Source organism: Lepidochelys olivacea, assembly GCF_965140295.1.
Source record: "Lepidochelys olivacea isolate rLepOli2 genome assembly, chromosome: 5".
Lineage (NCBI taxonomy): Eukaryota > Metazoa > Chordata > Testudines > Cheloniidae > Lepidochelys > Lepidochelys olivacea.
In genome coordinates, this window is record NC_140415.1 from 90,469,109 (window position 1) to 90,495,836 (window position 26,728).

The 26,728-nt window shown below is 44.9% G+C and overlaps 2 protein-coding genes across 2 annotated transcripts in view; one reads left to right on the plus strand and one right to left on the minus strand.

Annotated features, from left to right (window-relative positions):
- The window catches only part of AOPEP (aminopeptidase O (putative)), a 391,354-nt gene extending 389,441 nt beyond the window's left edge, over nt 1–1,913 (minus strand). The window contains exons 1-2 of the mRNA XM_084629083.1: nt 1,781–1,913; nt 383–447 (exon numbers count right to left, since the gene is read on the minus strand). The gene's annotated coding sequence lies outside the window, so the exon portion shown is untranslated. The remainder of the gene's footprint in view (nt 1–382; nt 448–1,780) is intronic.
- LOC311521016 (fructose-1,6-bisphosphatase 1) lies at nt 1,460–26,728 on the plus strand. The gene is made up of 7 exons (XM_084629086.1): nt 1,460–1,743; nt 12,245–12,407; nt 14,625–14,717; nt 16,651–16,791; nt 18,133–18,270; nt 21,848–21,967; nt 25,530–26,728. Exons 1-7 carry the CDS (start codon nt 1,574–1,576, stop codon nt 25,719–25,721), a joined length of 1,017 nt encoding a protein of 338 aa, XP_084485212.1. The 5' UTR covers nt 1,460–1,573; the 3' UTR covers nt 25,722–26,728.

Here is a 26,728-nt window from a genome sequence, read left to right on the forward strand (position 1 = left end):
GGAGATAAAAGTAACTGAGTGAACCAGATGTCCTGCTGATGCCAAAGGTTGATCTCTCAGAAAATGTTGCTAGCCCAAAATGTTAGTGACCTGGATGGTTGCCCAGCTTGCCTTAAAGACTAGCCAGGAGGAAAAACCAGCATGTTTTCTGTTCAGGTCAAAGTAGTTCATCTTAGATGCCATCTATATAGGAAAGGAAGCCAAACCTGACACCTGTCTAATCAGTCTTTGCTCCCCCACTTAATCCCTTTCATTGCTTCCACTGCCATTAGGAAAAAACACCATAAACCCAACCCATCAGTCAATATCATTCCTTTTTTCCATTCTGTATAATTCTGAAGTTCCCTTAATTTTAATAAAGGCAAGGTAGAGGAGGTAATACCTTTTATTGAACCAACTTCTACTGGTGCAAGGTACAAGCTTTCGAGCTTTCACTCTTTTTCAGGTCTAGGGAAAGAAATCAGCATGTTTCAGCTAAATTGTATTTAATGTAGTATATTTTTCTAGTGAAGTAAGAGAGGCAACATTTGTTTTCTTTTTAGATTGCACAATTTACAGTTTGGGGCTAAAAACTGCCAAGATCCAGCAGGATCCATATGCTAGATTTAGGATTTTGCAGCAGTCATGTGCTGTATCTAGATTTTTTTTGGTGCAGTAGAAGTATCTCCACTTGTTCTCTATTAATGCCATTAAAGGTGGTTTTCTGTAGGGGAAGATGACGCAACAACCTATCACATACCCCTAGGGTGACCAGATGTCCCGATTTTATAGGGACAGTCCCGATTTTGGGGGCTTTTTCTTATATAGGCACCTATTACCTCTGACTCCCTATCCTGATTTTTTACACTTGCTATCTGGTCACCCTACATACCCCCCCCCACCCCAAAAGTGCTTCAATTTGAATATACTAACCAATTGCTTTCCCACATATCCACCCATGCATGTGTCTGTGTGCTGGGGAAGGTGAGTGGGGATAAGTTTATCTCCAATATTTAACCCATCCTCCCTAGGGGCTCCTGGGCCCTGAGCAGCGATTCAGCGCAATGAGGAGAGCAGAGCAGAGCAAAGCAAAGCCCCAGGGACAGGAGGGAGGCTGAGATGTTGCGGGGGGAGTGGATGAGGCGGGAAGGGGAAAGGGCCCAGCTCCCGGAGGAGATGAGTGGGGGGCTGGAGCACGTGTGGGGGCTAACGCGGGAAGAAGGGAAGGCGAGATGGGCTGGGTGGGGGCCGGGCCGGGAGAAGGGAGGGATGTGGGGAAGAGGTTGCCGGGGAAGCAGCCGGGGTTTGGGGGCGGGCGGAGGTGGGTCCCGCGGGCGGGGCTAAGAGGTAAAAGGGGACAAGGCTGAGGGAAGGATGTGGGGAAGAGGTGGTGACAGGGAAGCAGCCCCGGTTTGGGGGCGGATCCCGGGGGCCGGCTGCTCCCAGTCCCGTCTGCCGATAGGCCCGGGCCGGGACACTCCCTCGCTCCGCGGCTGGTGAAGTTCCCGGGCGGCAGCGGAGGGGGTGGCGTGTGGGTCTCGCTGCAGCTCCGTGGCAGTCGGTCTCCCCGCCCGGCCCCGCAGCTGCCGCCACCATGACGGACCAGTCCCCGTTCGACACCAACGTCGTCACCCTGACCCGCTTCGTGATGGAGGAGGGGAGGCGGGCCCAGGGCACCGGGGAGCTCACCCAGCTGCTCAACGCGCTCTGCACCGCCATCAAGGCCATCTCCACCGCCGTGCGCAAGGCGGGCATCGCCCACCTGTGAGTCGCCCGCCCCCGCGCCCAGGCCGGGGCTCACCGTGGGGCAGAGCCGCCCTGCCCGGCCCCTCTGCCGGAGGAACGGGATCGGCCACTCGCCACCGCCCAGCCGGGATTGCACCTCCAGGGGCGGGAGTCGGCCACCTCGGCGCGGGAAGGGCTTCCTGGGCCTCTGTGAGCGTAACTTGCTTTCGCCGGGGTAGGCCCCGCCCAAGCAGGAGCGGCGGAAACTCCCTAAAAGTGTGGGGGCGGCTACCGGCGCCGCAACCGAGACCCCGCCCTGGCGCCGCCTCTTCTCTCCTCCCCCCCCCCCAAAGAACCCCGCCCCCCCGCGCGGTACTCCCCCCCCCCCTCTTACGGCGCGTGAACTGAAGGGGCCCTGGGCCCCCCGGTTCCGGCGCCCTTGCTGCAGAGCAGCGTTCGGTGGGGCTTTGCAGAACTGGGGCCTCGCCCTGTAGGGCCCTCAGCGCAGGGATGGCAGTTTAGGGAATTGTAAAGCACCATGCGGCGTCATGGTGGCCTGCAAACATTCATCGCAATCCTAGGCTAAGCGAGGTTATTGGGAATAAGATTTCTACCCAGCTAAAAACCAAGACTGCCGTCCTCTGAAGCCTAGCTCAAAGGTGCCCTGGGAGGACCAATCTCATTTTCTGTTTATGAAACTAAACTTGCCTTTAAGGATTGGCAACGTGGAGGAACCTTATGTTGACAGTTAGGATTGACTCTGTGTAAACAGCATAGTAAGGAAGGTGTTTACTACTTAAATAGCCATCCAGGTATGGCAAACCCAGTGTTGACAGGCTGCATTATCATGGATACATTGTGACACTATTGCATATAATGCTTAATCTTAGCTAATCTGTTAATTAGGCAACACTTTGCCTAGCTAAGTATTCTTGCCACCTCTTTCTGAATAATATACACTTAAGCTTATTACCTGACGCTATATGGCTCAGTATTGATATATTTTCAGACAAAACAACTGCACTGCATTAGTACTAGTATCCTGTTCAAAAGAGAATTTTGAGATGTTCAAATTCAGAATTAAGTTTGAACCTTTGTCCTCCTAGCCTACTGTTTTGGCAGGGGGTGGCAGTTGCTTCAAAGGGTTGGTGGTATTTACAATTCAGGGTAATCTTGCACAAAAGTGCTTGGCTCAATCTCACCTATGAGTTTTCTTGCTCATTTCAGTTTGTACCATAACTTTGAAAGATAGGGAAACGTGAAGAGTCTGTTTGCCTGCTTTCCTTGTCTGCAAAACCCATGTAACCTTTGTAGCTTAATGAACAGAAGCTTCAATTCTGGTTTTTAAATGGATTTAAGCAATGTAATCCAAACTAGTGCACTCAGAAGAAAGAAGATGGGGCATGTTTCAACTTGTAGCTTCCAGAGGGATTGGACAGTGAATGAAAAATAGTCCTATTGCCCTTTAAAGTTATTTAAAATGGCTGAAATACTAGCCAACTACTAATATTGCAATTCTGAACTTTAAGCCATTTTATCAATTGCTCACTTTCAGTAGCCTTTCATTTGTGTCCAAGCAGGTTCTACTTTTTTATTTTTTAATCTGTCAAACATCTTCACCACTGGTTTTTAAATACGTCAGCTAAAAAAAAGGGATGTGATCTTAGAATTCCTGATGCAAGAGACAATCATGTGCATATTGGGGAAAGCAGGCTAATACAAGAGATACTTAACAAGTTAATAATTAACCAGGCTTGGAAAGATTCAAGTATTGGTAAACTTTTTGATTTCATTGTATACACAAACCAACAAAACTTCCACTGATGATCAAAATTTACAGATAAACAGCATTTTTTACTTTGCCTAAGAATTTTAGAGTTTGATTTAAGGATATTTACTTTATATATTTTGACATATGATGTTGACAACTTGTCAATGGTTATAAAGCTGTAACTTATTGAATCTCCACATTGACTATCAAATAACTGTCTGTCCTCCCCCTAATTTTCTACAGTTGTGAAAATTTAAATCTATAAACATAAAAGCTTAGCACAACTGTGAAAATCTAAATAGATAACAATCATTTTTAATTTGATCCTAGGCAAATTATATTAAAATCAAATTCTCCCATGCCTGTTCATAACTATAGATATCCTGCCCTTCTTTCTTAAGGTGAAACTCCCATTGGCTGTGGATATTGGAGCATGTAGGAGTTATCTGTTAAACAGTAAGCAACTCTTGTCATTTGCAGAGCTGCACACAGCTCAAGGACAAGAGATGGTCTGCAGTTGTAGTGACTGTTCTTGTTACTACTATCTTTATGGGTTGTGACTAACAGCCAATCAGAAGTTTTATAAATGCAAATTTTGTTTGGATTGTAGTGCATTCTTTCACATGCTAAAGAGATGTTAATTTCTCAGTCTTGGGCTCTCAGTTCAGCTCATGCTTGTGTGGAAATAATATTGAGTGCATTTTGTCATGTAGCACTAAAAAGCTACCTTAAAGGAGTAGGGAAAAAAATTTGTACTCAATGGTCTGTCAGTATCGCCTGTTATCTTACTTTAAAAAAACCTCAGATTTAGACTCCAGAATATAATGGTAAAAATAAGTAAAATGACCTTTCAAATTTTATATGAGCTTGGCAGGTAAACCAAATGATTGGAAGTTCCAAAACTCCATCTAAAGACATGTCTACATGGGGGTATTAGTGTATCCCAGGTAGGGAGTAAATTCTAATACACACTAGCATGTCTCACACTTGCTGTCTGCGTGGACCCTGCTGGCATGCACTTAAGTTTCTTAATGTTTAAGTCAATAGGCACTAAGCCCTGGTCTACACTAGGACTTTAGGTCGAATTTAGCAGCGTTAAATCAATGTAAACCTGCACCCGTCCACACAATGAAGCCCTTTATTTCGACTTAAAGGGCTCTTAAAATCGATTAACTTACTCCACCCCTGACAAGTGGATTAAATCGGCCTTGCCGGGTCGAATTTGGGGTACTGTGGACACAATTCAACGGTATTGGCCTCCGGGAGCTATCCCAGAGTGCTCCATTGTGACCGCTCTGGACAGCACTCTCAACTCAGATGCACTGGCCAGGTAGACAGGAAAAGAACTGCGAACTTTTGAATCTTCTTTCCTGTTCGGCCAGCGTGGCAAGCTGCAGGTGACCATGCAGAGCTCATTAGCAGAGGTGACCATGATGGAGTCCCAGCATCGCAAAAGAGCTCCAGCATGGACTGAACGGGAGGTATGGGATCTCATCGCTGTATGGGGAGAGGAATCTGTGCTATCAGAACTCCGTTCCAGTTTTCGAAATGCCAAAACCTTTGTCAAAATCTCCCAGGGCATGAAGGACAGAGGCCATAACAGGGATCCGAAGCAGTGCCGCGTGAAACTTAAGAGCTGAAGCAAGTCTACCAGAAAACCAGAGGGGCGAATGACCGCTCCGGGTCAGAGCCCCAAACATGCCGCTTCTATGATGAGCTGCATGCCATTTTAGGGGGTTCAGCCACCACTACCCCAGCCATGTTGTTTGACTCCTTCAATGGAGATGGAGGCAACACGGAAGCAGGTTTTGGGGACAAAGAAGATGATAGCTCACAGCAAGCAAGCGGAGAAACCGGTTTTCCGACAGCCAGGAACTGTTTCTCACCCTGGACCTGGAGCCAGTACCCCCCAAACCCACCCAAGGCTGCCTCCTGGACCCGGCAGGCGGAGAAGAGACCTCCGGTGAGTGTACCTTTTAAAATACTATACATGGTTTAAAAGCAAGCATGTGAAAGGATTACTTTGCCCTGGCATTCGTGGCTCTCCTGGATGTACTCCCAAAGCCTTTGCAAGAGGTTTCTGGGGAGGGCAGCCTTATTGCATCCTTCATGGTAGGACACTTCACCACTCCAGGCCAGTAACACATACTCGGGAATCATTGTACAACAAAGCATTGCAGTGTATGTTTGCTGGCGTTCAAACAACATCCGTTCTTCATCTCTCTCTGTTATCCTCAGGAGAGTGAGATATCATTCATGGTCTCCTGGTTGAAATAGGGTGCTTTTCTTCAGAGAAAAAGAACCGTTCCTGCTGAGCTGTTTGCCTGCGGCTGAACAGAAATGTTCCCCGCTGTTAGCCACGGGGAGGGTTGAGGGGGTAGCCACGCGGTGGGGGGAGGCAAAATGCGACCTTGTAACGAAAGCACATGTGCTATGTATGTAATGTTAACAGCAAGAATTACCCTGAAAGAGTGTAACCACTGTTTTATAAAATGTCTTTTTAAATACCGCTGTCCCTTTTTTTTTTTTTCTCCACCAGCTGCATGTGTTTCAATGATCACAGGATCTTCTCCTTCCCAGAGGCTAGTGAAGATTAGAAAGAAAAAAAAACACACTCGAGATGAAATGTTCTCTGAGCTCATGCTGTCCTCCCACACTGACAGAGCACAGACGAATGCGTGGAGGCAAATAATATCCGAGTGCAGGAAAGCACAAAATGAGCAGGAGGAGAGGTGGCACGCTGAAGAGAGTAAGTGGCAGGCTGAAGACAGGGCTGAAGCTCAAATCTGGCGGCAGCGTGATGAGAGGAGGCAGGATTCAATGCTGAGGCTGCTGGAGGACCAAACCAGTATGCTCCAGTGTATGGTTGAGCTGCAGCGAAGGCAGCTGGAGCACAGACTGCCACTACAGCCCCTGTGTAACCAACCGCCCGCCTCCACACCCAGACGCCCAAGAACATGGTGGGGGGGCCACCGGCCAACCAGCCACTCCGCCACAGAGGATTGCCCAAAAAAAAGAAGGCTGGCATTAAATAAATTTTAAAGTTGTAAACTTTTAAAGTGCTGTGCTTAAAGTGCTGTGCGGCATTTTCCTTCCCTCCTCCACCACCCCTCCTGGGCTACCTTGGTAGTCATCCCCCTATTTGTGTGATGAATGAATAAAGAATGCATGAATGTGAAGCAACAATGACTTTATTGCCTCTGCAAGCAATGATTAAAGGGAGGAGGGGCGGGTGGTTAGCTTGCAGGGAAGTAGAGTGAACCAAGGGGCTGGGGGTTTCGTCAAGGAGAAACAAAGAGAACTTTCACACCGTAGCCTGGCCAGTCATGAAACTGGTTTTCAAAGCTTCTCTGATGCGTACCGCGCCCTCCTGTGCTCTTCTAACCGTCCTGGTGTCTGGCTGCACGTAACCAGCAGCTAGGCGATTTGCCTCAACCTCCCACCCCACCATAAACGTCTCCCCCTTACTCTCACAGATATTGTGGAGCACACAGCAAGCAGTAATAACAGTGGGAATATTGGTTTCGCTGAGGTCTAAGCGAGTCACTAAACTGCGCCAGCGCGCCTTTAAACATCCAAATGCACATTCTACCACCATTCTGCACTTGCTCAGCCTGTAGTTGAACAGCTCCTGACTACTGTCCAGGCTGCCTGTGTACGGCTCCATGAGCCATGGCATTAAGGGGTAGGATGGGTCCCCAAGGATACATATAGGCATTTCAACATCCCCAACAGTTATTTTCTGGTCTGGGAATAAAGTCCCTTCCTGCAGCTTTTGAAACAGACCAGAGTTCCTGAAGATGCTAGTGTCATGTACCTTTCCCGGCCATCCCACGTTGATGTTGGTGAAACGTCCCTTGTGATCCACCAGAGCTTGCAGCACTATCGAAAAGTACCCCTTGCGGTTTATGTACTCGGCAGCTTGGTGCTCCGGTGCCAAGATAGGGATATGGGTTCCGTCTATGGCCCCACCACAGTTAGGGAATCCCATTGCAGCAAAGCCATCCACTATGACCTGCACATTTCCAAGGGTCACTACCCTTGATATCAGCAGATCTTTGATTGCGTGGGCTACTTGCATCACAGCAGCCCCAACAGTACATTTGCCCACTCCAAATTGATTCTCAATTGACCAGTAGCTGTCTGGCGTTGCAAGCTTCCACAGGGCTATCGCCACTCGCTTCTCAACTGTGAGGGCTGCTCTCATCTTGGTATTCATGCGCTTCAGGGCAGGGGAAAGCAAGTCACAAAGTTCCATGAAAGTGCCCTTCCGCATGCGAAAGTTTCGCAGCCACTGGGAATCGTCCCAGACCTGCAACACTATGCAGTCCCACCAGTCTGTGCTTGTTTCCTGAGCCCAGAATCAGCGTTCCATAGCATGAACCTACCCCATTAGCACCATGATGCATGCATTGGCAGGGCCCATGCTTTCAGAGAAATCTTTGTCCATGTCCTGATCACTCACGTGACCGCACTGACGTCGCCTCCTCGCCCGGTATCGCTCTGCCAGGTTCTGGTGCTGCATATACTGCTGGATAATGCGTGCGGTGTTTAATGTGCTCCTAATTGCCAAAGTGAGCTGAGCGGCCTCCATGCTTGCCTTGGTATGGCATCCGCACAGAAATAAGGCGCGGAACGATTGTCTGCCGTTGCTCTGACGGAGGGAGGAGTGACTGACGACATGGCTTACAGGGTTGGCTTCAGGGAGCTAAAATCAACAAAGGGGGTGGCTTTACATCAAGGAGTATTTCAGGCAGGACTTCACAGAGGGTTCCAATAAGAAATGGTGCACCTAAGTTATTGTTCTTATTGGAACAAGGAAGTTAGTCTGATTGATACATGGCTAGATTTACCTCGCTGCACCTTCTCTGTGAGTGACTGCAATGTGACCTAGAGGAATGAGTCCCCTAGACGGGGGAGGGAGGGAAGCAAATGAGTACAAAACAAATCTGGTCTATTGCTTATTTTGATCCACTCCATCTATCTTTTACATCTCTGGCTGGCAGCAGACGGTGCAGAAGGACTGCATGCCATCCACATCTCATGGCAGCTCGGCAGAAGATGGTGCAATACGACTGCTAGCCATCCTCATCTCTTGCCTGCCCGGCAGAAGATGATGCAATATGACTGCTATCCATCCTCATCTCTTGCCTGTCCGGCAGAAGATGGTACAGTACGACTGCTAGCAATCTGTATCTTCTGCCTGCTCACCATAAGACGGTTCAATAGGACTGACTGCAGGACTAAAGAGAATGACCTGGTCAAGTCACTCCAAATTTAGTCCCTGTGCCCATGTCTGCCCAGGCGCTCCTGGCCGATGTGGCCAGGAGCACCTCGGACATGACGATGACAGCTACCAGTCATGTTGCACCATCTGCTGCCAGAAGGCAATGGGTTGCTGCTACTGTGTAGCAATGCAATACCGCATCTGTCAGCACCCAGGAGACATACAGTGACGGTTACCTGAGCGGGCTCCATGCTTGCCGTGATATGGCGTCTGCAGAGGTAACTCAGGAAAAAAGGTGCGAAAGGATTGTCTGCCCTTGCTTTCACGGAGGGAGGGAGGGAACGGGGGCCTGACGATATGTACCCAGAACCACCCGCGACAATGTTTTAGCCCCATCAGGCATTGGGATCTCAACCCAGAATTCCAATGGGCAGCGGAGACTGCGGGAACTGTGGGATAGCTACCCACAGTGCAACGCTCCGGAAGTCGACGCTTGCCTCGGTACTGTGGAAGCGCTCCGCCGAGTTAATGCACTTAATGCACTTAGAGCATTTTCTGTGGGGACACACACACTCGAATATATAAAACCGATTTCTAAAAAACCGACTTCTATAAATTCAACCTAATTCCGTAGTGTAGACATACCCTTAGGAACTTTTAGTGCACGCCAGCAGGGTCCACACATACAGCAAGTATCTGCATGCTGGTGTGCACTAGAATTTACACTCCAGCTGGGGCGAACTAACACACCATGTAGACAAGCTCTCAGCATTTATCTAATTTTGTAAAACTCTCTATTGTTCCTCCTCTCTCTAGTGAGTATTTACTGAAGGTAGATGCAATAGTGCTGAGTCTCAAAGAAGAGAACAAGACAATTTCAATGCAGGGAGAGTAACTAGATTTTAGAGCCCTCAGAGTTGGGCTACCTTAACTACAGCACAGCTAGTGTTCTGCTATAACTGATATGGCAGAAGCTAAGATATGAAGTGGCCTTCAAATGAGCCTTCAGTTGATGATAAAATCTTTGTGCAATTAAACTTTTTTCAGCTTCAAATTTTTGAATGTGAAGACACAGCTTGATTTATGGCTGAATTATCAACTGCCGTCTGATTTAATATCTTAGAACCACTTTAATCAGTTTGATTAAAACCTTCTTTTTTATAATGCTGTCAGGAATAAAAGGTGAGTTTTACGGGAAGTTGTGAAAGAATAAGACTGAGTCAGTCCTTGTGAGGAGCTGCGATTTGTCAGTATCTAAGCAATCAGAGCTAGTACTACAGTGAACTGCTTCATGGTAGCACCAGAAATAAGCTAGTGCTTATTTTCTTGTAATGACGAATAGAAACTGAAGTTACCGTACTGTAACCTACTTCTAATTATTTTGCATATTGATGACTCGCCGGATACTGTACTTAGCAGCTCTCTAGAAATGCCTACAATAATGACCTGTTTCATTAGTGAGCAATTTTATGGAAACTTTACTAATTTGACAACTTACAGCAAATGATAGAAAACATGTTAACCAAAAGGCCTCCAGCAACACAGAGTAGCCTTTTTATAATTAGGAAATGAATTTGTTAGCACTAAAGGAAAATTGACAAAACTTCTTGTGTTGTGAAAAAGTTGCTGTAAAATGGAAGTAAAACCTCTCAGTGGATTTTACAAATGACTTGACTAGCTATCGTGACTTCAAATATAGGGCTGATCAACACTGGACCCTTACGCTCGCACAGCTATGTCTCTCGGATAAATATCCACATCCTGAGAGATGTAGCTCTGCCAGTGTAACACCTGTGTAGAAAGTGCTGGATTGACAGAAGAATTCTTCCCTCAACCTACTTACTGCCTCTCAGGGATCAACTGCAGCACTTTCACGCCAGCTGAAAACGGTGTGTGAGCCAGCATGGAGAATTTCTGTGTATTGAACTTTTCCATGTTCTTGTGTTTTCAAAAAAAAAAAAACCCTTTATGTACAGATGTGAGAACTGTACCCATTTGAATTATGGATATTTCTTGTCTGACACCGATAGCTTTGTCTGACCATTATAATTTAAAACTGCTACAGAAGTTTCACTTAATACAGTATCTGTGTAATTTGTTTAGAGACTGAGGTGGAAGCACTTTCCTTTTCCCCTTGGCCTTGGTCTGGGCAGGAAATTATCTTCCACTGAGGTGTTTTGTTCAAGTCATGAATAGATGGGTGAGAAATACTATCACATGCCTTTATCTTTTGAAGCAGTGGGGGATGGAAGGAAATTATTGTGAAATGCTCTGTTAACCATGCTTGTTAGAAGGAAATTGCAGAATTGAATATCAAGCCATACTGACTTCAAATAATGTGCAGACTGGACAAAACAATGGTAATTTGCCTTCAAGATTTAAGAAATAGCCAGTACGAGAGTGTTAATTCCCAGCTCCTGCTGATAGGAACAAAACACCTGTCATCCCATTGTAGAAAGTTTGGCATGGAGGAGCATGAGTGCTTGTTTCAGTGGTGCATGGTGCCTACCATATCTGTGTCATTGGGGTCTGTGCAGGCCAGAAGATGGGTGGAGACAGCTGGGGTGGGGGGGAGATAGGCACCTTCAGTGGAAGTTTCCTGCAAGCTTCCACTAGCAGAATTGATGCATCCTAAGGTAAAATAAAGCTGCCCTCCTGTGATGGAGCTGCTGGGAGGCAGCTGTGGAAATTCCCCAGGATGCCGTGGTGATGTGGGTGTAATTCAAAAGCCCTGAACACCCATAAGGGTTGACTAACCTCTAATGCTTAGGCTTTCTAATGAGGTCACAAGAGACAAGCCTCATGAATGAGGCTGGCTGAAGCTAAGAGCAAGGATTTACTTAGAGATGTTACAGGAGGAAAGAACAAGCAGTCCCAGATAATCCCAAGTCATAACTATTACCTTGAAGAACCTGGATTCATGGCTACCAATTTTTAGTCCTTTTAAGTAAGTCTTAACCTACTCCAGCAGAGCTTGCTAATTATAGATAACGTTTAAATGCTATTTTTTGGTATTAAATTGTGAGTGTCGTGTAGACTTGAGACAATAGTGGCTGTTAAAGGATCCTTCATTCTGAGATTTCCAATCTTCAGGATAGAGGGAGGAAGAGGAATCGGGCAGTTCACTGGCCACTAGATCAAAACAATTGAATGGAATTGTAGTCTCATCCAAAAGTTATAGAAGATGGAGGTCAATGATGGCATAAAGTAAACTCTCCAGTGTTGGAGGGGCCAGATGGAGTGCTCCTAATATTACAAAATGCCATACAATAGAACCTCAGAGTTACGAACTGACCAGTCAACCAAACACCTCATTGGATTGGAAGTACACAATCAGACCAAAAAAAGCAAATATAGTACAGTGTTAAACGTAAACTACTAAAAAATACAGGGAAAGCAGCATTTTTCTTCTGCATAGTAAAGTTGCAAAGCTGTATTAAGTCAATGTTCAGAATTACGAACAACCTCCATTCCCAGGGTGTTCGTAACTGAGGTTCTACTGTATTTTTGTTCCTCATGAGAATCTCTTTCCATTGCTTTAGCTATGGAATAGCTGGTTCCACCAATGTGACAGGAGACCAAGTAAAGAAGCTGGATGTCCTTTCCAATGACCTGGTGATTAACATGCTCAAGTCATCGTTCACTACATGTGTTATTGTGTCAGAAGAAAACAAAAATGCTATAATAGTAGATGCTGAAAAAAGGGTTAGTAACTTACAAAACTTGTCAATATTTGGATTCAAGTTAACTTTTACAAATACTTTTCTTCAAATATGTAAAAATTGAACTGGAGTTAAAGATTTCAAAGGCAGTTAGCCAAATACGTGTTTTTCTGGATACTACCAATATTTTCCTGTATCTGTTCAATGAATATTCAACCCTCTCTATTTGAGTTACATTTTCCATTCACTCCTACCTGGTTTCTTTCCTCCAGTTCTGCTCCCACATTTTTTGAGCCTTTCTTCCCCCTTTGGTCCTAAATTCTGTATTGTTTGTACTTCCTTACCTCTGGAGCAATTTGCATGTGTGCTTTTTTTTTTTCTTTCTTTTTTTCCCCTAGATGGTTCTCAAGCAGGCTCTTCCTACAGCATTTTTAGTAAATCACCGAATTACTATTTTTATGGATCAATCCATAAAGGTCCCTCCTCAGGCAAATTTCTCACTGAAGGCAATAGGAGTATGACTCAGCAAAGTCTGAGTGAGGACTCCAGGACTGACTTAAAGAATTGATAGTGTCATTTAATTGTAGGACAAGTGTGGGTTTTTTTTTTTTTTTTTTTTTTTTTTTACTGATTTGTAGTCTTTCCTAGAAATATTAAATTTCCACTAGTGTTCTCCTCCCTCTTCAAAAATAAAATAATCAATAAAAACAAGTTTTTGAATTTACTATGTGGCCTATGCAGTTGCATTATTTATATGCATTTGCAGGAATGTATACACTTGTTAGAGCAGTATTAGTGAATTGCTCCAGACTCCTTTTAATGTGACCACCAATTGTGGTGGTGGTTTTCTGATTTTTTTCCTAAAGAAATTTAGCAAAGTACAATAGAATTTGCTTTGTTGGGACACTTTGGTGCCTTTTGTCCCAGTTAAACAGAACCTCCAGTTGAAAAGGCTAAGACGACTCAATGCTGGAGCACCTTAATTTAAAAAAAAAAACAAAAAACAAACAACCCTTTAGCTGAGACTCCATGTTAAAGCGTTTTGCTGCTGAATCTAAGCTACTGTGCTCTAGCTAAAGCAGAATTACTGCCCCTGTTAAAGAGCCAGCACTGCTGTTAAGGATTGCTGAACTTAAATCCACTACTGGGATCATGATGATTAAAGAAAGGGATACAATCCACTTAAACACCTCAATTTCTTTTTACTCTTACAAACTACAAGTAACTTATTACTATAAGTAAAGAATTAGAGAAATTTCCCTTTGTCGGTATCCCTTGTCTGAGTCTTTCGTGCAGCAGCAGCAGGAGGAATTTTTTTATTAAATTAGGAAAACAGTATGGTAAAGCCACAAATTGGCAGTGTGATGTGTGAGCAGGTGTAACAAAGCTCAGCTTGGTGTTTCTTTGAAGCACACGGTGCGTTATTCAGGCGTTGTGTTATTCTTGATCAGGTAGGTGGTTGGTGTTGTTGTTTTTTGTTTTTAAATGGCTCAAATGGAGCCGAAACAAAAACTGATCTCAGTTTCTCATGCTACTGTGTAAATTAAGACAATTTTTTTTATAAAAGATGAAAGGGTAAAAAAAAAGCTAGGGTGCTAGGTTTTGCAGGGCCTCCCTAACAGTTGCTGCTTGCTGAAAGTGTTGTAATAACAGCTCATCAATGTATGCCGGCAGGGTGAGCTTTTAGCCTCAGTATTTTTCTCTGTGACTGTAGCAAGACTCTACCGCTCTGCATGTGCCACTACGAGAACGGTGGCATCATCTGTTCTTTCAATTAAACATTTCCCAAATTCTGTCCATACAGATGCACAAGCAATTAAACAGTGCTAAAAACTCAGCCACAAATAAATCATCAAAATAGTATTCCACTTCTTGAGACTATAGCTACATAACATTACCTTAGACCTTGTCTACACTTATATTTTTATAGGGCGCTCACCCCCCTGAGCGCAGCGAGTTTGAGTGCTTTAAAGCGCTAGTGTGGACAGGCTCAGAGTGCTTGGAGCTATTCTCCCGGTGGAGGTGGATTACCAGGAGTGCTGGGAGAGCTCTCTCCCAGGGCTCGCGCATGACACCACACACACTGCAAAGCACGGCCATGGGAACGCTTCCTCTGCAGCACTTTGAAGTTTCTAGTGTAGACGTAGCTTTAAACTGTTCTTGGCTAGAAATTGACTTGAGTAGATTAGGTGGCAAAACATTTTTATTTGGGGTAGATGGGCAAATAACTAAATCCAGTTCTTCGGTCTTTATTTTCCAGGGTAAATATATAGTCTGCATGGATCCTCTTGATGGCTCTTCTAACATTGACTGCCTTGTTTCCATTGGAACTATCTTTGCCATCTACAGAAAGGTAAAGTGGGATGTTGTCATGCTAAAACAGTCGGGGGGGGGGGGGTAGTAGTTCTTCACACTTAACCAGCTCATGATGGAATAAGGTTGGATCCAAAGATTTAATGAAATCCAACTAAATCTACAAATGCTCGGTTACACAATACCTTTGAGTGATACACAGCACTTGGTTAATAGACCTACATACATGCAATCCTGACTGATATTCAATTAGCCAGTTAGATTCCTCTAACAATGACAAGGATAACAGGAGTTAAGTGCTTCATAATTACTCATACCACTTGAGACCAAACAGAACACTAATCTCATCTACCTGAGTTATGTGCATTCTTCAATGAAACTAGTTCTCCCATCTTGTACAAGTAGTCCTGTCAGCCTGAGGACAGGCTTCCCAGATGAGATTCAGTTTGAAACATTGCTTATAAATGTAACATGCCTAATTCATTCTGAAAGATAGAAGTCTCATTTGCAGGCATATGAAATACAGGATTAACATGTCTCAACCATGGAAACAACTGTGTGAATTCAGACAAGACACACTGTCCATCTTTAACCGCCCTGACCCAGGTTTCGATGCACCAGTAACTTTTTTGGGCTCACTTCACCCAGGAGCAAAAAAAAACAAGTTCTTGGTACTAGTCAATTGTAAACATTATGACTAAAGTTCCACTTTGTTTTTTAAATTCTGCCTCCGATTTCTGCATCAAATTGAAGGCACTCATTATTAAGGCTACGTTTTAGTCATGGTTATTTTTAGTAAAAGTCAGACATTTTATTAAAAATACCAGTGAATAAAACTGTTGGGGGTGGCGGGGGAAAGGGTGTGCAGGTGGTGGCACAAGGCCTGGGACCTCTGCTGATGTGAGGGCAAGGCGGGTGGCAGGGCTGGCAGGCTACCTACCTGGCTCCGCACCTCACCCCCCTCAGCAGCAGACACCACAGTTCCCAGCCAATGGGAGCTGCGAAGCCAGCGCTCTGGGCAGAGGCAGCGCACAGAACTGCCTGGTCACACCTCCACCAACAGCTGAGCGAAGGGGATGTCGCTGCTTCTGGGGAGCCCCCGGAGTAAGCACCACTGAGAGCCCGCCTCACCCTCTCCTATGCCCCTGCCCCCTTCCACACCCAAACACTGCTGGGGTCTGAGACTGCCCCAGGCACACTGTACACTGCAGAAGTCACGAAGGTCACAGAAAGTCAGCCTTCCTCATTATCACTTTCAAGATAGTACATATCTCTACCCCATCTCTTCTACTTCCTGCATTCCACCCTAGCGCTTGACTTCTCTCTTTGGCCCTGATCTAGGAAAGCTCTTATGAATATACTTTAAAGTTAAATCATGTATAGAAGAGCTTTGTCAGATCAGGGCCTTTGTCTCCTTTGCTTTCATCATGAATTATTTGTATAACCATATTGCTAGGAGCCCTAGTCATGGACCAGGACCCCAATATAGTAGGCACTGTGCAAACACAGAACAAAAGTGGTCCCTACCTTAAAGAGCTTAGTATAGTATATGACCAGAGAACAGATAATTGGGGGGGGGGGGGTTAACAAGGAAACAATGAGATCAATGCCTATCATGCTGACGAGTATTGTGTCTACACACTAGCAGTCTAACAGTTGTGAAGTTTTTGTCGTCATTGCAGAACAGCAGAGTTTTAAGGAGAGACTTCTCTACTGATTTTTTTTCCCCTTTAATTGGTGACCATACTCTAGCAATAAGCTTAAACAAATATCTATTACGTTATTGCTGCTCTTCAGCAATTGAAGGCATGCTGTCTTAGGCCTGGTGTTCCAAAGGCGTGCACTAGTAGCCTGCTAGAGCAGCACATGCTGTTGTGGTTCTATTACTGTAAATAAATGAAGCTTATAAAATAGATGAATCCTGGGAATTTTTAGTTTAAAAAGATTCTTGACACTCTTCCTTCCTATTCCAGGCTTCCGCTGAGGAACCTTCTGAGAAAGATGCTTTACAGCCAGGACGTAATCTTGTGGCAGCTGGTTATGCCCTATATGGGAGTGCTACAATGCTGGTGCTAGCCATTGAATCTGGTGTCAACTGTTTTATGCTTGACCCGGTAAGAAAGCCTACATCTGGTATGAATAGCTTGCTCTTGTAGAGATAACAAAATTCCAGAACAAATTTTTCCTAAGTGAATCAATATATAGAACTGCTTCCAAACTAAATCTTAACATCTGAAGATGCAGTACTCTTAAGAGAGCCAATGGGAGTTGATATGCCTATAAAAATAGAATAGATAAACCCCCAAAGGCTTCTGGCATTCTTCCCTTCTGCTGGAGATAGTGGTCATTAATAAGACCACTCAAAATTGATAGTTTAGTCAGAGAATCAAGTAAACATCATGTGCCACCTGATGTGATGAATACTTAAGCATCTTTTGCATTTGCAGAATTTCCCTGAAGACTGTCTCTTGTAATTTAGTACATTCCTTAACTCTAGTACCTTTAATCTTTTAGTGGACTAGAGATGCAGAAATACATTTAATATTCTCTTGCGCTTACAGATCACATCCTGATTGTTTAAAAGAGTAAGTATGGAGTGTGTATACATGTGCTTGACATCCTAGAAGCTATTGGTCATCTGACTTTTGAATTCAAAAGTCAATTTAACATCACACAGTGCAGTTGTCTGCAGTGATTCAGTTTAATTTAAAGCCATTCTATTGTAAATCAGGTTTTGCCACTTACTTTTACTAATAGTAAGTCATGTTTGGAACGTGCCATGGCAGTAGCTTCAAGGAAATAGAATTTGATGTTTTCTATATAGTAATGGTTTAAATGTCTGCATGTATTACCACCTTTTTTGTTTGTTTAGAAACAGAGACCCTTTACAATTTTTTTTTTCCTCCCTTACACATGTGAAAACTTACTGCAGTGGAGACTAGAGACCTTAAACATTTGGTAACTATGTACAGATCCTTTCATCACTTTGTTACTGTTTTCATTCTGGTCAGACTAATAGTGTCAAACTTGTTACCATCTCATGGCTAGTCAAATGGAGTTAGAAATCTCAGTCCAGCTCCTAATGAATAGGTGTTCACAATCCCTAAAACTGCCCACAATTGCACCTTGGCTATCAGTTGTAAAAAGAAAACAAAGAACTGAGTGGACATGCATCAAACTATTCTCTTGGCACAGGATAATAATTTTGGAGATGGGGAGTGATCAAGTGAAGGAAACTTGTATGAGTCAGGGCTTATGGGGTATCTTATGGGTAAGCAAGACTTTTGGTCCAAGACTACAGAGCTGTACTTTTTTTTCCCCCCAAGTACTGAATTGTAAAAAGAAAATGGAAACTGCAGTAGGTTTTCACTAAATTGTATGTAGCATTCACTTGCCTTTAGTCTCGTGAAGAACACGCACACACAGTTATTGACTTGCTTTCTCATTATTGTCAGGCAATTGGGGAATTCATTTTGGTTGATAAGAATGTGAAAATCAAAAAGAGAGGAAATATCTACAGTCTCAATGAGGGCTATGCTGCATATTTTGATCCTGCAGTCACAGAGTATCTTAAAAAGAAGAAATTCCCTCAGGTAAATGTTCACTTTCTAGAGAAATTTTTCTAAGATAAGCAAATGTTCAGTGCCTCAAACTTTACACTCTTATCATGCATACGTGCAGGGTGTCAAACGCCAAAGTTAGGCGAGACTGAACCCTAATAGTGTAGAAGTCAAAGTGTACCAACTATTCCTTGGGCTTTGTTTAACTTCATGATCTCTGAAGTCCTTTTGTGGATCAGTAAGCCACCATAGCTGACTGTTTGTTTTTATACAAAGTTACAGAGCTTGTTTTTCCTCTCTCATATAGTGGACTTCTGAATGGGTGTGGAAACAAGACTTGTGCTTAGCGCTGCTTGAAGCTGACTATGAGATCCTCTCGCTTAAAGGACTACTCAGGCTTGACAAAGCCCTGGCTGGGATGATTTAATTGGGGATCGGTCCTGCTTTGAGCAGAGGGTTGGACTAGATGACCTCCTGAGGTCCTTTCCAACTCTGATATTCTATGATACTCAAATGTCAGGGTCTGTTTTAAAGCTTTGTGAATACCTGCCATGAAGCCAGAAATTGATAGGTGCCAATAAGAACAAAGATAAATTCCCTCTGTCGTACCCAACTGGATGTTAACTTCCTCCAATTACCCAGAATGGAGTCTGGCCAGGTCCCCAGAGCTACCATCCACTGTTAGAAAACCCACATGGGAATCCTATTGACAACAGATGGCTTTACATCTTATCTATGTAAGATTGGCTAATTGCATTGGCTGAGTACTACCTGATGAATACCTTAAGTTAACAAAAAAAGTAAGATTTTATTTAACTTGTGTCAGAGCTAGCAGGACCTTGATTTGATAAACTCACCTACTGAGAATCTTGATAAAATTAAGGAGCTCTTTGGAGTTAGATCTGGAGTAACTTCAAAATCAGACTGAAGTAAAGTCAGCTGTTGCAGATGTGAAAGATGCTGCTTTATCAGTAGCAGTGTTCTATACAATGATTGATCTTCCTTTGCTATCAGCACAACTATAATAGGGCATAATTCTTTTTACAATACAACATGCCATCTCAAAGACAGACATATTTTTTGTGTAGATTTTTATAGGGTTTTAAAATAAATTTAGTTCTCACTTGACCGCTTTGGAGACATGCACGTTAGAGTGTGATATCTGAAATTGAAGCTTCCCCTTACTGCCCACTGTCTCTGAGCTAGAAAGCCATCTCTGAAAGTACATCTACACTGCAGCTGGGACTGTGCTTCCCAGCGAGGGTAGACAGATACACACTAGCTCTGCTTGAGCTAGCATGTTAAAAATAGCAATGTGGCTGGGGATAGACACCCAATTACAAACCTAGCTGGACGCCAGGGTATGTAGCTGGGTGATTAGCCCAAGCTGCCACCTGTGTGCCACCCCTGGCCACATCACTATTTTTAGCATGTTTGATCAAGCAGAGCTAGCATCTGTCTACCCCAGCTGGGCAGCATGTTCTCAGATGCAGTGTAGAGTCACCCTAAGAGTGGGAAGAAAGTGTCCATTCTCATTCAGTCTTTGAGCCCTCTCAGCAGAGAGGAGTAACAGAAGATTTCACAAAACTAAAGAGGCTACTAACAAATCATTCCAAGCAGATAATTAGATAACCTTTTTCTTTGTCCCAAATCCTCTTTGAATTGGTGTCCCTGAGGGGAAGTGCCACATCTCCTTGCTAAGCCATTCACTGTTAGTTTGTGAAGATTTTCTCCTCACCATTCACTGTTAGTTTGTGAAGATTTTCCAGAGGAGAACAAAAAGCCTAAAGAAAATCTGTCTAACTTTTATAGTTTCTCTCTGCCTAGCTTTAAACTAAACGACCTAGCTTTCAGCCTTCTGACTCAATCCTCTGGTTTCTGAGAGTGGAAGCCTAGTCCAACCGCAGGTTAGAAGGTACAACTTCACACTGTGCCTGCTGCAAAGCTGAAAACTAACCTGAGCCAAACCAACACTTCTCTCTCCACAGCAACCTGTGGGGCCCAGTGCCACACTGGTGGTTCTTGATACAAGGGACTAGTTAGACACCATTCAGATATCATGATGAAGAGGCAGGAGGATGGGAATATGGAATTCCTTGCCCCAATCATGTCAGAGGGAAAGGATCGATCCTGGAGACTCTCCCAGTCAATCGCTATCTCTGGCCGTGGCAGCACAGTAGGTCTGCCTGCCGGCCGCCGCCCCACACCATTCCCTGAAGTGGCCAGGATGCCCCTGCAACCCCTGAGGATGGGTGGGGGGAGAGATGGGGTCTCCACACACTGCTCCTGTCTGCAAACACAGCCCCTGCAGCTCCCATTGGTCAGGAACAGGGAGCTGTGGCCAATGGGATCTGTGGGGCAGTGCCTGCAGAGCCAGGCAGGCTGCAGAGCCATGTGCCTCCCCCAGGGGCTGCAGAGGCACATTGGCCCCTTCTGTGAGCAGCATGGCCACATGGTGCACTACTGACTGGCAGGGGTGGCCTGGCTCATGATAGGGAGGAGGTGCTGATGTGCCTGAGTGGAGCCAAGCCCCACTGCACCACCGATTGGGAACCACCCAAGGTAAGTGCCCCCCTCCCAGAGCTAGCGCCCCATACTCCCTCCGGCACTCCAACCCTCAGACCCCTCCTGCACCCAAACTCCCTCCCAGAGCTTGTACTCCCCTGCCCCAGGCTCAGCCCGGAGCCCCCTCCCACACTGAAAACCCCTCAGCCCTAGCCCAGAGCCCACACCCCCTCCCAACCTCCTGCCCCAGCCTGGTGAAAGTGAGTGAGGGTAGGGGAGAGCGAGTGACTGGGTAGAGGGGGTGGGGTAGATCCTGGGTTACCCTTAAATTCAGAAAGTGATCTTGGGTGTACAGGTTGGAGATCATTGCCATAGAGCAAAATATAATAAAACCTCTATTGACAAATGCTAGCCTTATGAATAATCCATCAGTTCTGAGCCATTTTTCCTGACAGGAGGGAGTTGGGGGGAGGGAAGTGGAAGTACTAATAGTAATGCTAATAATAATTAATAGTGACCTCAAATGTCAAGAGCCCTTCAGATTCCAGTGCATTGGAAATTGCTTTGCAGTGGTTTAAAGGACAAGAAGAAAGTGCAGTGCACTGGTACCTACTGCAATTTTGAGATGTTGCAAGTTATGAATTTGATCCCCCCTGCTAGTTCATAAAATATGGGTTCTGCTATAGATCTGATTTAACTTATAGCTCTGAAGTGGTGTGATCTGGTGGGCACAACTTGATGGAGAGGGGCTAGGGATAGCACTGTTTTGTTTTGTTTTTGCCCAATGGAACACAGCAACTCTAGCTTCTAACGTTGTCTTGTCAGTACTGTGAAGGTAGCATGCTTAAGGCTCTGAACTAGGAATCTGAAGTCCTGTGTCATATTTATCTCTGCCACTGACCTTTTGTATGACTTTGATGCAAAATGACTTGCCCAGTACCTCTGTTTTTCCCCATCTGTAAAATGAGGATGACTATAATTAAGCTTTCTTTGTAAATTACTTTGAGTTCTATGGATGAAAAACACTATGCAAGAGCCAAGTTATTACCACTAAAAAAGCTAACAAGATTTAATCAAAGGTTGTTTATCAAATGTCTTTATATAGGATGGCAGCTCTCCGTATGGTGCGAGGTATATAGGTTCTATGGTAGCTGATGTACATCGTACTCTGGTGTATGGAGGAATCTTTTTATATCCAGCCAACTCCAAAAGCCCCAAAGGAAAGGTAAAAATGAATTAACCTAATTTTAGAAAGCATGTAGTCTGATAGAATAGTTTAGACAACACTGATTGTAAGATTTTTACAATGTAACAGCCAGTTTTTAAATGTTTTATGGTGCACAAGTTGCAAGAATATATCTACTGCCATGGTTTGACACTGTAGGATTTTTTTTTAAGTAGCATTAAAACACATTAAGAACTGGGTGCTCCCCCAATAAACCATTCAGTTCTGCCCTCTCTCACCATATCATTGTGGGATTCCTCTGCTGCTCTCCTGGTTGTGCCAGAGGCCCATGGGTTCCCACCCCCCTAGTCTCTCCCAATCCCCTGGCCTCTTTCATAGATTCATACCTTCCAAGGTCAGAAGGGACTATTGCAGAGGTAGGCAAACTACAGCCCACGCACCACATCCAGCCCACGAGACCGTCCTGCACGGCCCCTGAGCTCCTGGCCCAGGAGGCTGTCCCCCCTCCCCTGCAGCCACAAGGCAGCACAATGCTGTGGGCGGCAGGGCTGCAGAGCCCTGCCTGACCCGGTGCTCTGTGCAGCGTGGCTGCCTGGCCTGGTGCAACTATGCTGCCAGCCACTGGTGTTCCAGGCAGCACGGTAAGGGGGCGGGGGGGGGGGGGTTAGATAGAGGGCAGGGGAGTTCGTGGGGTGGTCAGGAGTGTGGATAGGGGTTGGGGTGGTCAGAGGGTGGGGAATGGGAGTTGAATGGGGGCAGGGTGGCGGGGGGCAGTCAGGGAGTGGGGGGGTGGATGGGGCAGGGGTCCTGGGGGGAGCAGTCAGGAAGGAGAGGGGGGTTGAATTGGGTGGGGGAGCAGTTAGGGGAAAGGGTCCGGAGGTGGTTGGATGGGGCAGGGGTCCCAGGGGGGGGCAGTCAGGAAGGAGTGGGGGGGTTGGATGGGGCAGCGGGGGGCAGTTAGGGGCAGGGGGTCTGAGGTTGGTCAGGGGACTGAGAGCAGGCGGGGAGGGGATGGGATAGGGGTCCCCAGGGGTTGTCAGGGGGTAAAGTGGGGGGGTCGGATAGGGCGTGGGGGCCAGGCCATGTACAGGAACAGCCTCCCCTAACTGGCCCTCCATACAATTTCAGAAACGCAATGCAGCCCTGAGGCCAAAAAGTTTGCCCGCCCCTGGACTATTGTGACATCTCATCTCACTTCCTGTATAACACAGGCCACAGAACTTTCCCAAACTAATTCCTAATGCATATCTTTTAGAAAAACATCCAATCTTGATTTAAAGATTGCCAGCAATTGGTAATTTGTTCAACTAGTTAATTACTCACTGGTAAAAATGTACACTATTTCCAGTTTGAAATTGGCTAGCTTCAACTTCCAGCTGTTAAAATAAAAATCTCCTGGAGCTGCTTTAAAGCAGTGGTTCTCAACCAGGGGTATACATACCTCTGGAGATACACAGACCTTCCAGTGGGTACATCAACGTATCTAGATATTTGCCTAGTTTTACAATGAGCTACATAAAAACCACTAGCGAAGTCACTACAAACAAATTTCATAAGACAATGACTTCTTTATACTGCTCTATATACTATACACTGAAATGTAAGTACAATATTCTAATTGATTTTATAATTAAATAGTCAAAATAAGTAAGCAATTTTTCAGTAATAGTGTGCTGTGACACTTTTGTATTTTTATGTCTGATTTTGAAAGCAAGCACTTTTTAAGTGAGGTGGAACTTGGGGGTACACAAAACAAATCAGACCCCTGAAAAGCGTACAATAGTCTGGAAATGTTGAGAGCCACTGCCTTAAAGGAGCTATTGCTTGCAGAACCATTCTACTTCTTGTTCCTCTACTCTCTACCACCACTCTCTGGTGGTCTTGTGGGAAAGTGTAGTGATTATAGGCACTTGCATTTGTTCTCCACCCTCCCATCCTTACAGAACTGGTAGTGCTCAGACTGCTCTGTTCTCTGCTTTCCCCTTTCTCCTCCCAAGAATAGGGGAGGACAACTGTTTATTCAGCAAAACTTTAATCTGTTTTGAAAACTTCTGGGTGAAATTATTGCTTCAGCTTGTAGATAAAACGCAGTTACTCATTACACAAACTGACACAACCAGAGGTTTTTCTCAATGCAAACTTCAGTGACCTGTAGTTGTTTTTAAACTTATTAATGAATAGTTAAGTGGTGTGCACACAGTCTCTCACTCTACAGCAGTGGTTTTCAACCTTTCCAGACTACTGTACTCCTTTCAGAAGGCTGTGTCTTGTGTACCCCTAAGTTTCACCTCACAAACTATTGCTTACAAAATACAAGTGTCACGGCACACTATTACTGAAAAATTGCTTACTTATTTTGTCTATATGAAAGTTTAGTTTGTACTGACTTTGCTAGTGCTTTTTATGTAGCCTGTTAAACTATGAATCATAGAATCATAGAATCATAGAATATCAGGGTTGGAAGGGACCCCAGAAGGTCATCTAGTCCAACCCCCTGCTCAAAGCAGGACCAATTCCCAGTTAAATAATCCCAGCCAGGGCTTTGTCAAGCCTGACCTTAAAAACCTCTAAGGAAGGAGATTCTACCACCTCCCTAGGTAACGCATTCCAGTGTTTCACTACCCTCTTAGTGAAAAAGTTTTTCCTAATATCCAATCTAAACCTCCCCCACTGCAACTTGAGACCATTACTCCTCGTTCTGTCATCTGCTACCATTGAGAACAGTCTAGAGCCATCCTCTTTGGAACCCCCTTTCAGGTAGTTGAAAGCAGCTATCAAATCCCCCCTCATTCTTCTCTTCTGCAGGCTAAACAATCCCAGCTCCCTCAGCCTCTCCTCATAACTCATGTGTTCCAGTCCCCTAATCATTTTTGTTGCCCTTCGCTGGACTCTCTCCAATTTATCCACATCCTTCTTGAAGTGTGGGGCCCAAAACTGGACACAGTACTCCAGATGAGGCCTCACCAATGTCGAATAGAGGGGAACGATCACGTCCCTCGATCTGCTCGCTATGCCCCTACTTATACATCCCAAAATGCCATTGGCCTTCTTGGCAACAAGGGCACACTGCTGACTCATATCCAGCTTCTCGTCCACTGTCACCCCTAGGTCCTTTTCCGCAGAACTGCTGCCTAGCCATTCGGTCCCTAGTCTGTAGCTGTGCATTGGGTTCTTGCAAATGCAAATATTTAGATGAGTTGTACCCCCTGAAAGATCTCTACATACCCCGAAGGGTACTTATGCTCCCCTGGTTGAGAACCACTTCTCTACAGTACTCCTTATTCACTCAAGTGCTGCACCATGCCTGCACTTAACAGGAAGGTGAACAATCTCCATAAAGAGAGCACGGGGCAACACAATATTCACCATGTGGGAAATGGGGACAAATATGGCCAAAACATCACGGTCTATACTAGGAAAAAAGGATACCATATATAAGCTTGATCTTTGCTTCAAGAGGTAATTTAAATATGAAATATTTACTGCTGATTTTTCTACTTAGTATGATTAATACTAGAAAACTTTGATATACATTTTATACAAAATATCCTGAAGTAATGTACTCTACTGATCACTATAATTTTTGGCTTCTGTCTTCCAGCTGAGGCTTCTCTATGAATGTAATCCCATGGCCTTTGTAATTGAGAAGGCTGGGGGAATTGCTACTACAGGAAACCAGGCAGTGCTGGATATAGTGCCTGAGGATATCCACCAGAGAGCACCTATTGCCCTGGGATCTCCTGATGATGTGCAGGAATACATTGACATGGTCAAGAAGCATGCAGCCAAGTGAAATAGCTGCAGTACAAAGAAGTGCCTTACAATTGGACCAAACATACTGTGAAGTACTACTGACTTAAGCTATTGTAGGAAAGCAAGAGAACCATATTTTCATTGTGTTTATCCAAAAGTAAACTGTTAATATGTGCAACAAAAATGCATTTTTTCCACTGTGGCATTAAAAGCAAAACTTTAAGGGAACAGTGTGCTTCCTCTCTCACCTCATAACTACACAAAATCCACCATCCACAAAAGACGTTTTGTGTTGTAGGTAAAGTGGCCATCTACAGACACCCCCTGCCCCCAATCCCATTTCCCTCCAGGGCTAAAGAATGCCACAGCTTTTCTGAAAGATTTCTCCCTGCAGGTAGCTGGCTGCAGTTTCCTTGTAGATTGACTTATTGGGTCTTGTCAATACTAGAATCTTCAGTCCTGTTGCAACATTTGTAAATGTTAATCTAGATATTCCACAAACACTTGTTCCAGGACGCACATATTGTTCCTAGAGGTATCTTGAAAGCATGGATCATGATAGCTGGTGTAAAGCAAAGCGTGGTTTGTTAGTGAAGCCATGGAAAAGCTCTTTTGTGCCCCTCAAACAGCCATAAGTCCACTAAGACTGTCCAGAACCACTACCCTACTAATTGGTGAGCTCGTATGAGTGCTTCAAAATCCTCACTGTTTGCCCATCAGTCCCTGGATAGAGTGTAGGGTGTGTTTATATCCAATAAAGCCCTCAACAGCCTGGGACCATCCTACCTGAGGGAAGCATCTCTTCCTGCTGACCACAGCAGTGGCACAGGGACACGAGAGTGACACACACACCCCCAAATAAGAGTGAGCAACTGGCAGGTCATTCTGAGGGCTCACACTCTTTGGAACTTGCTCTCCCTACTCCCTTGGTCTGAAATAGTCTGAATTTGGTGACCTCCAGGTACATGGCAAGATGTGTTTGATACTGTTTTTGGAAAAGACTAATGGTATGCTTCCCAGCATGATTAAAGTGGATGTGCAAACGGG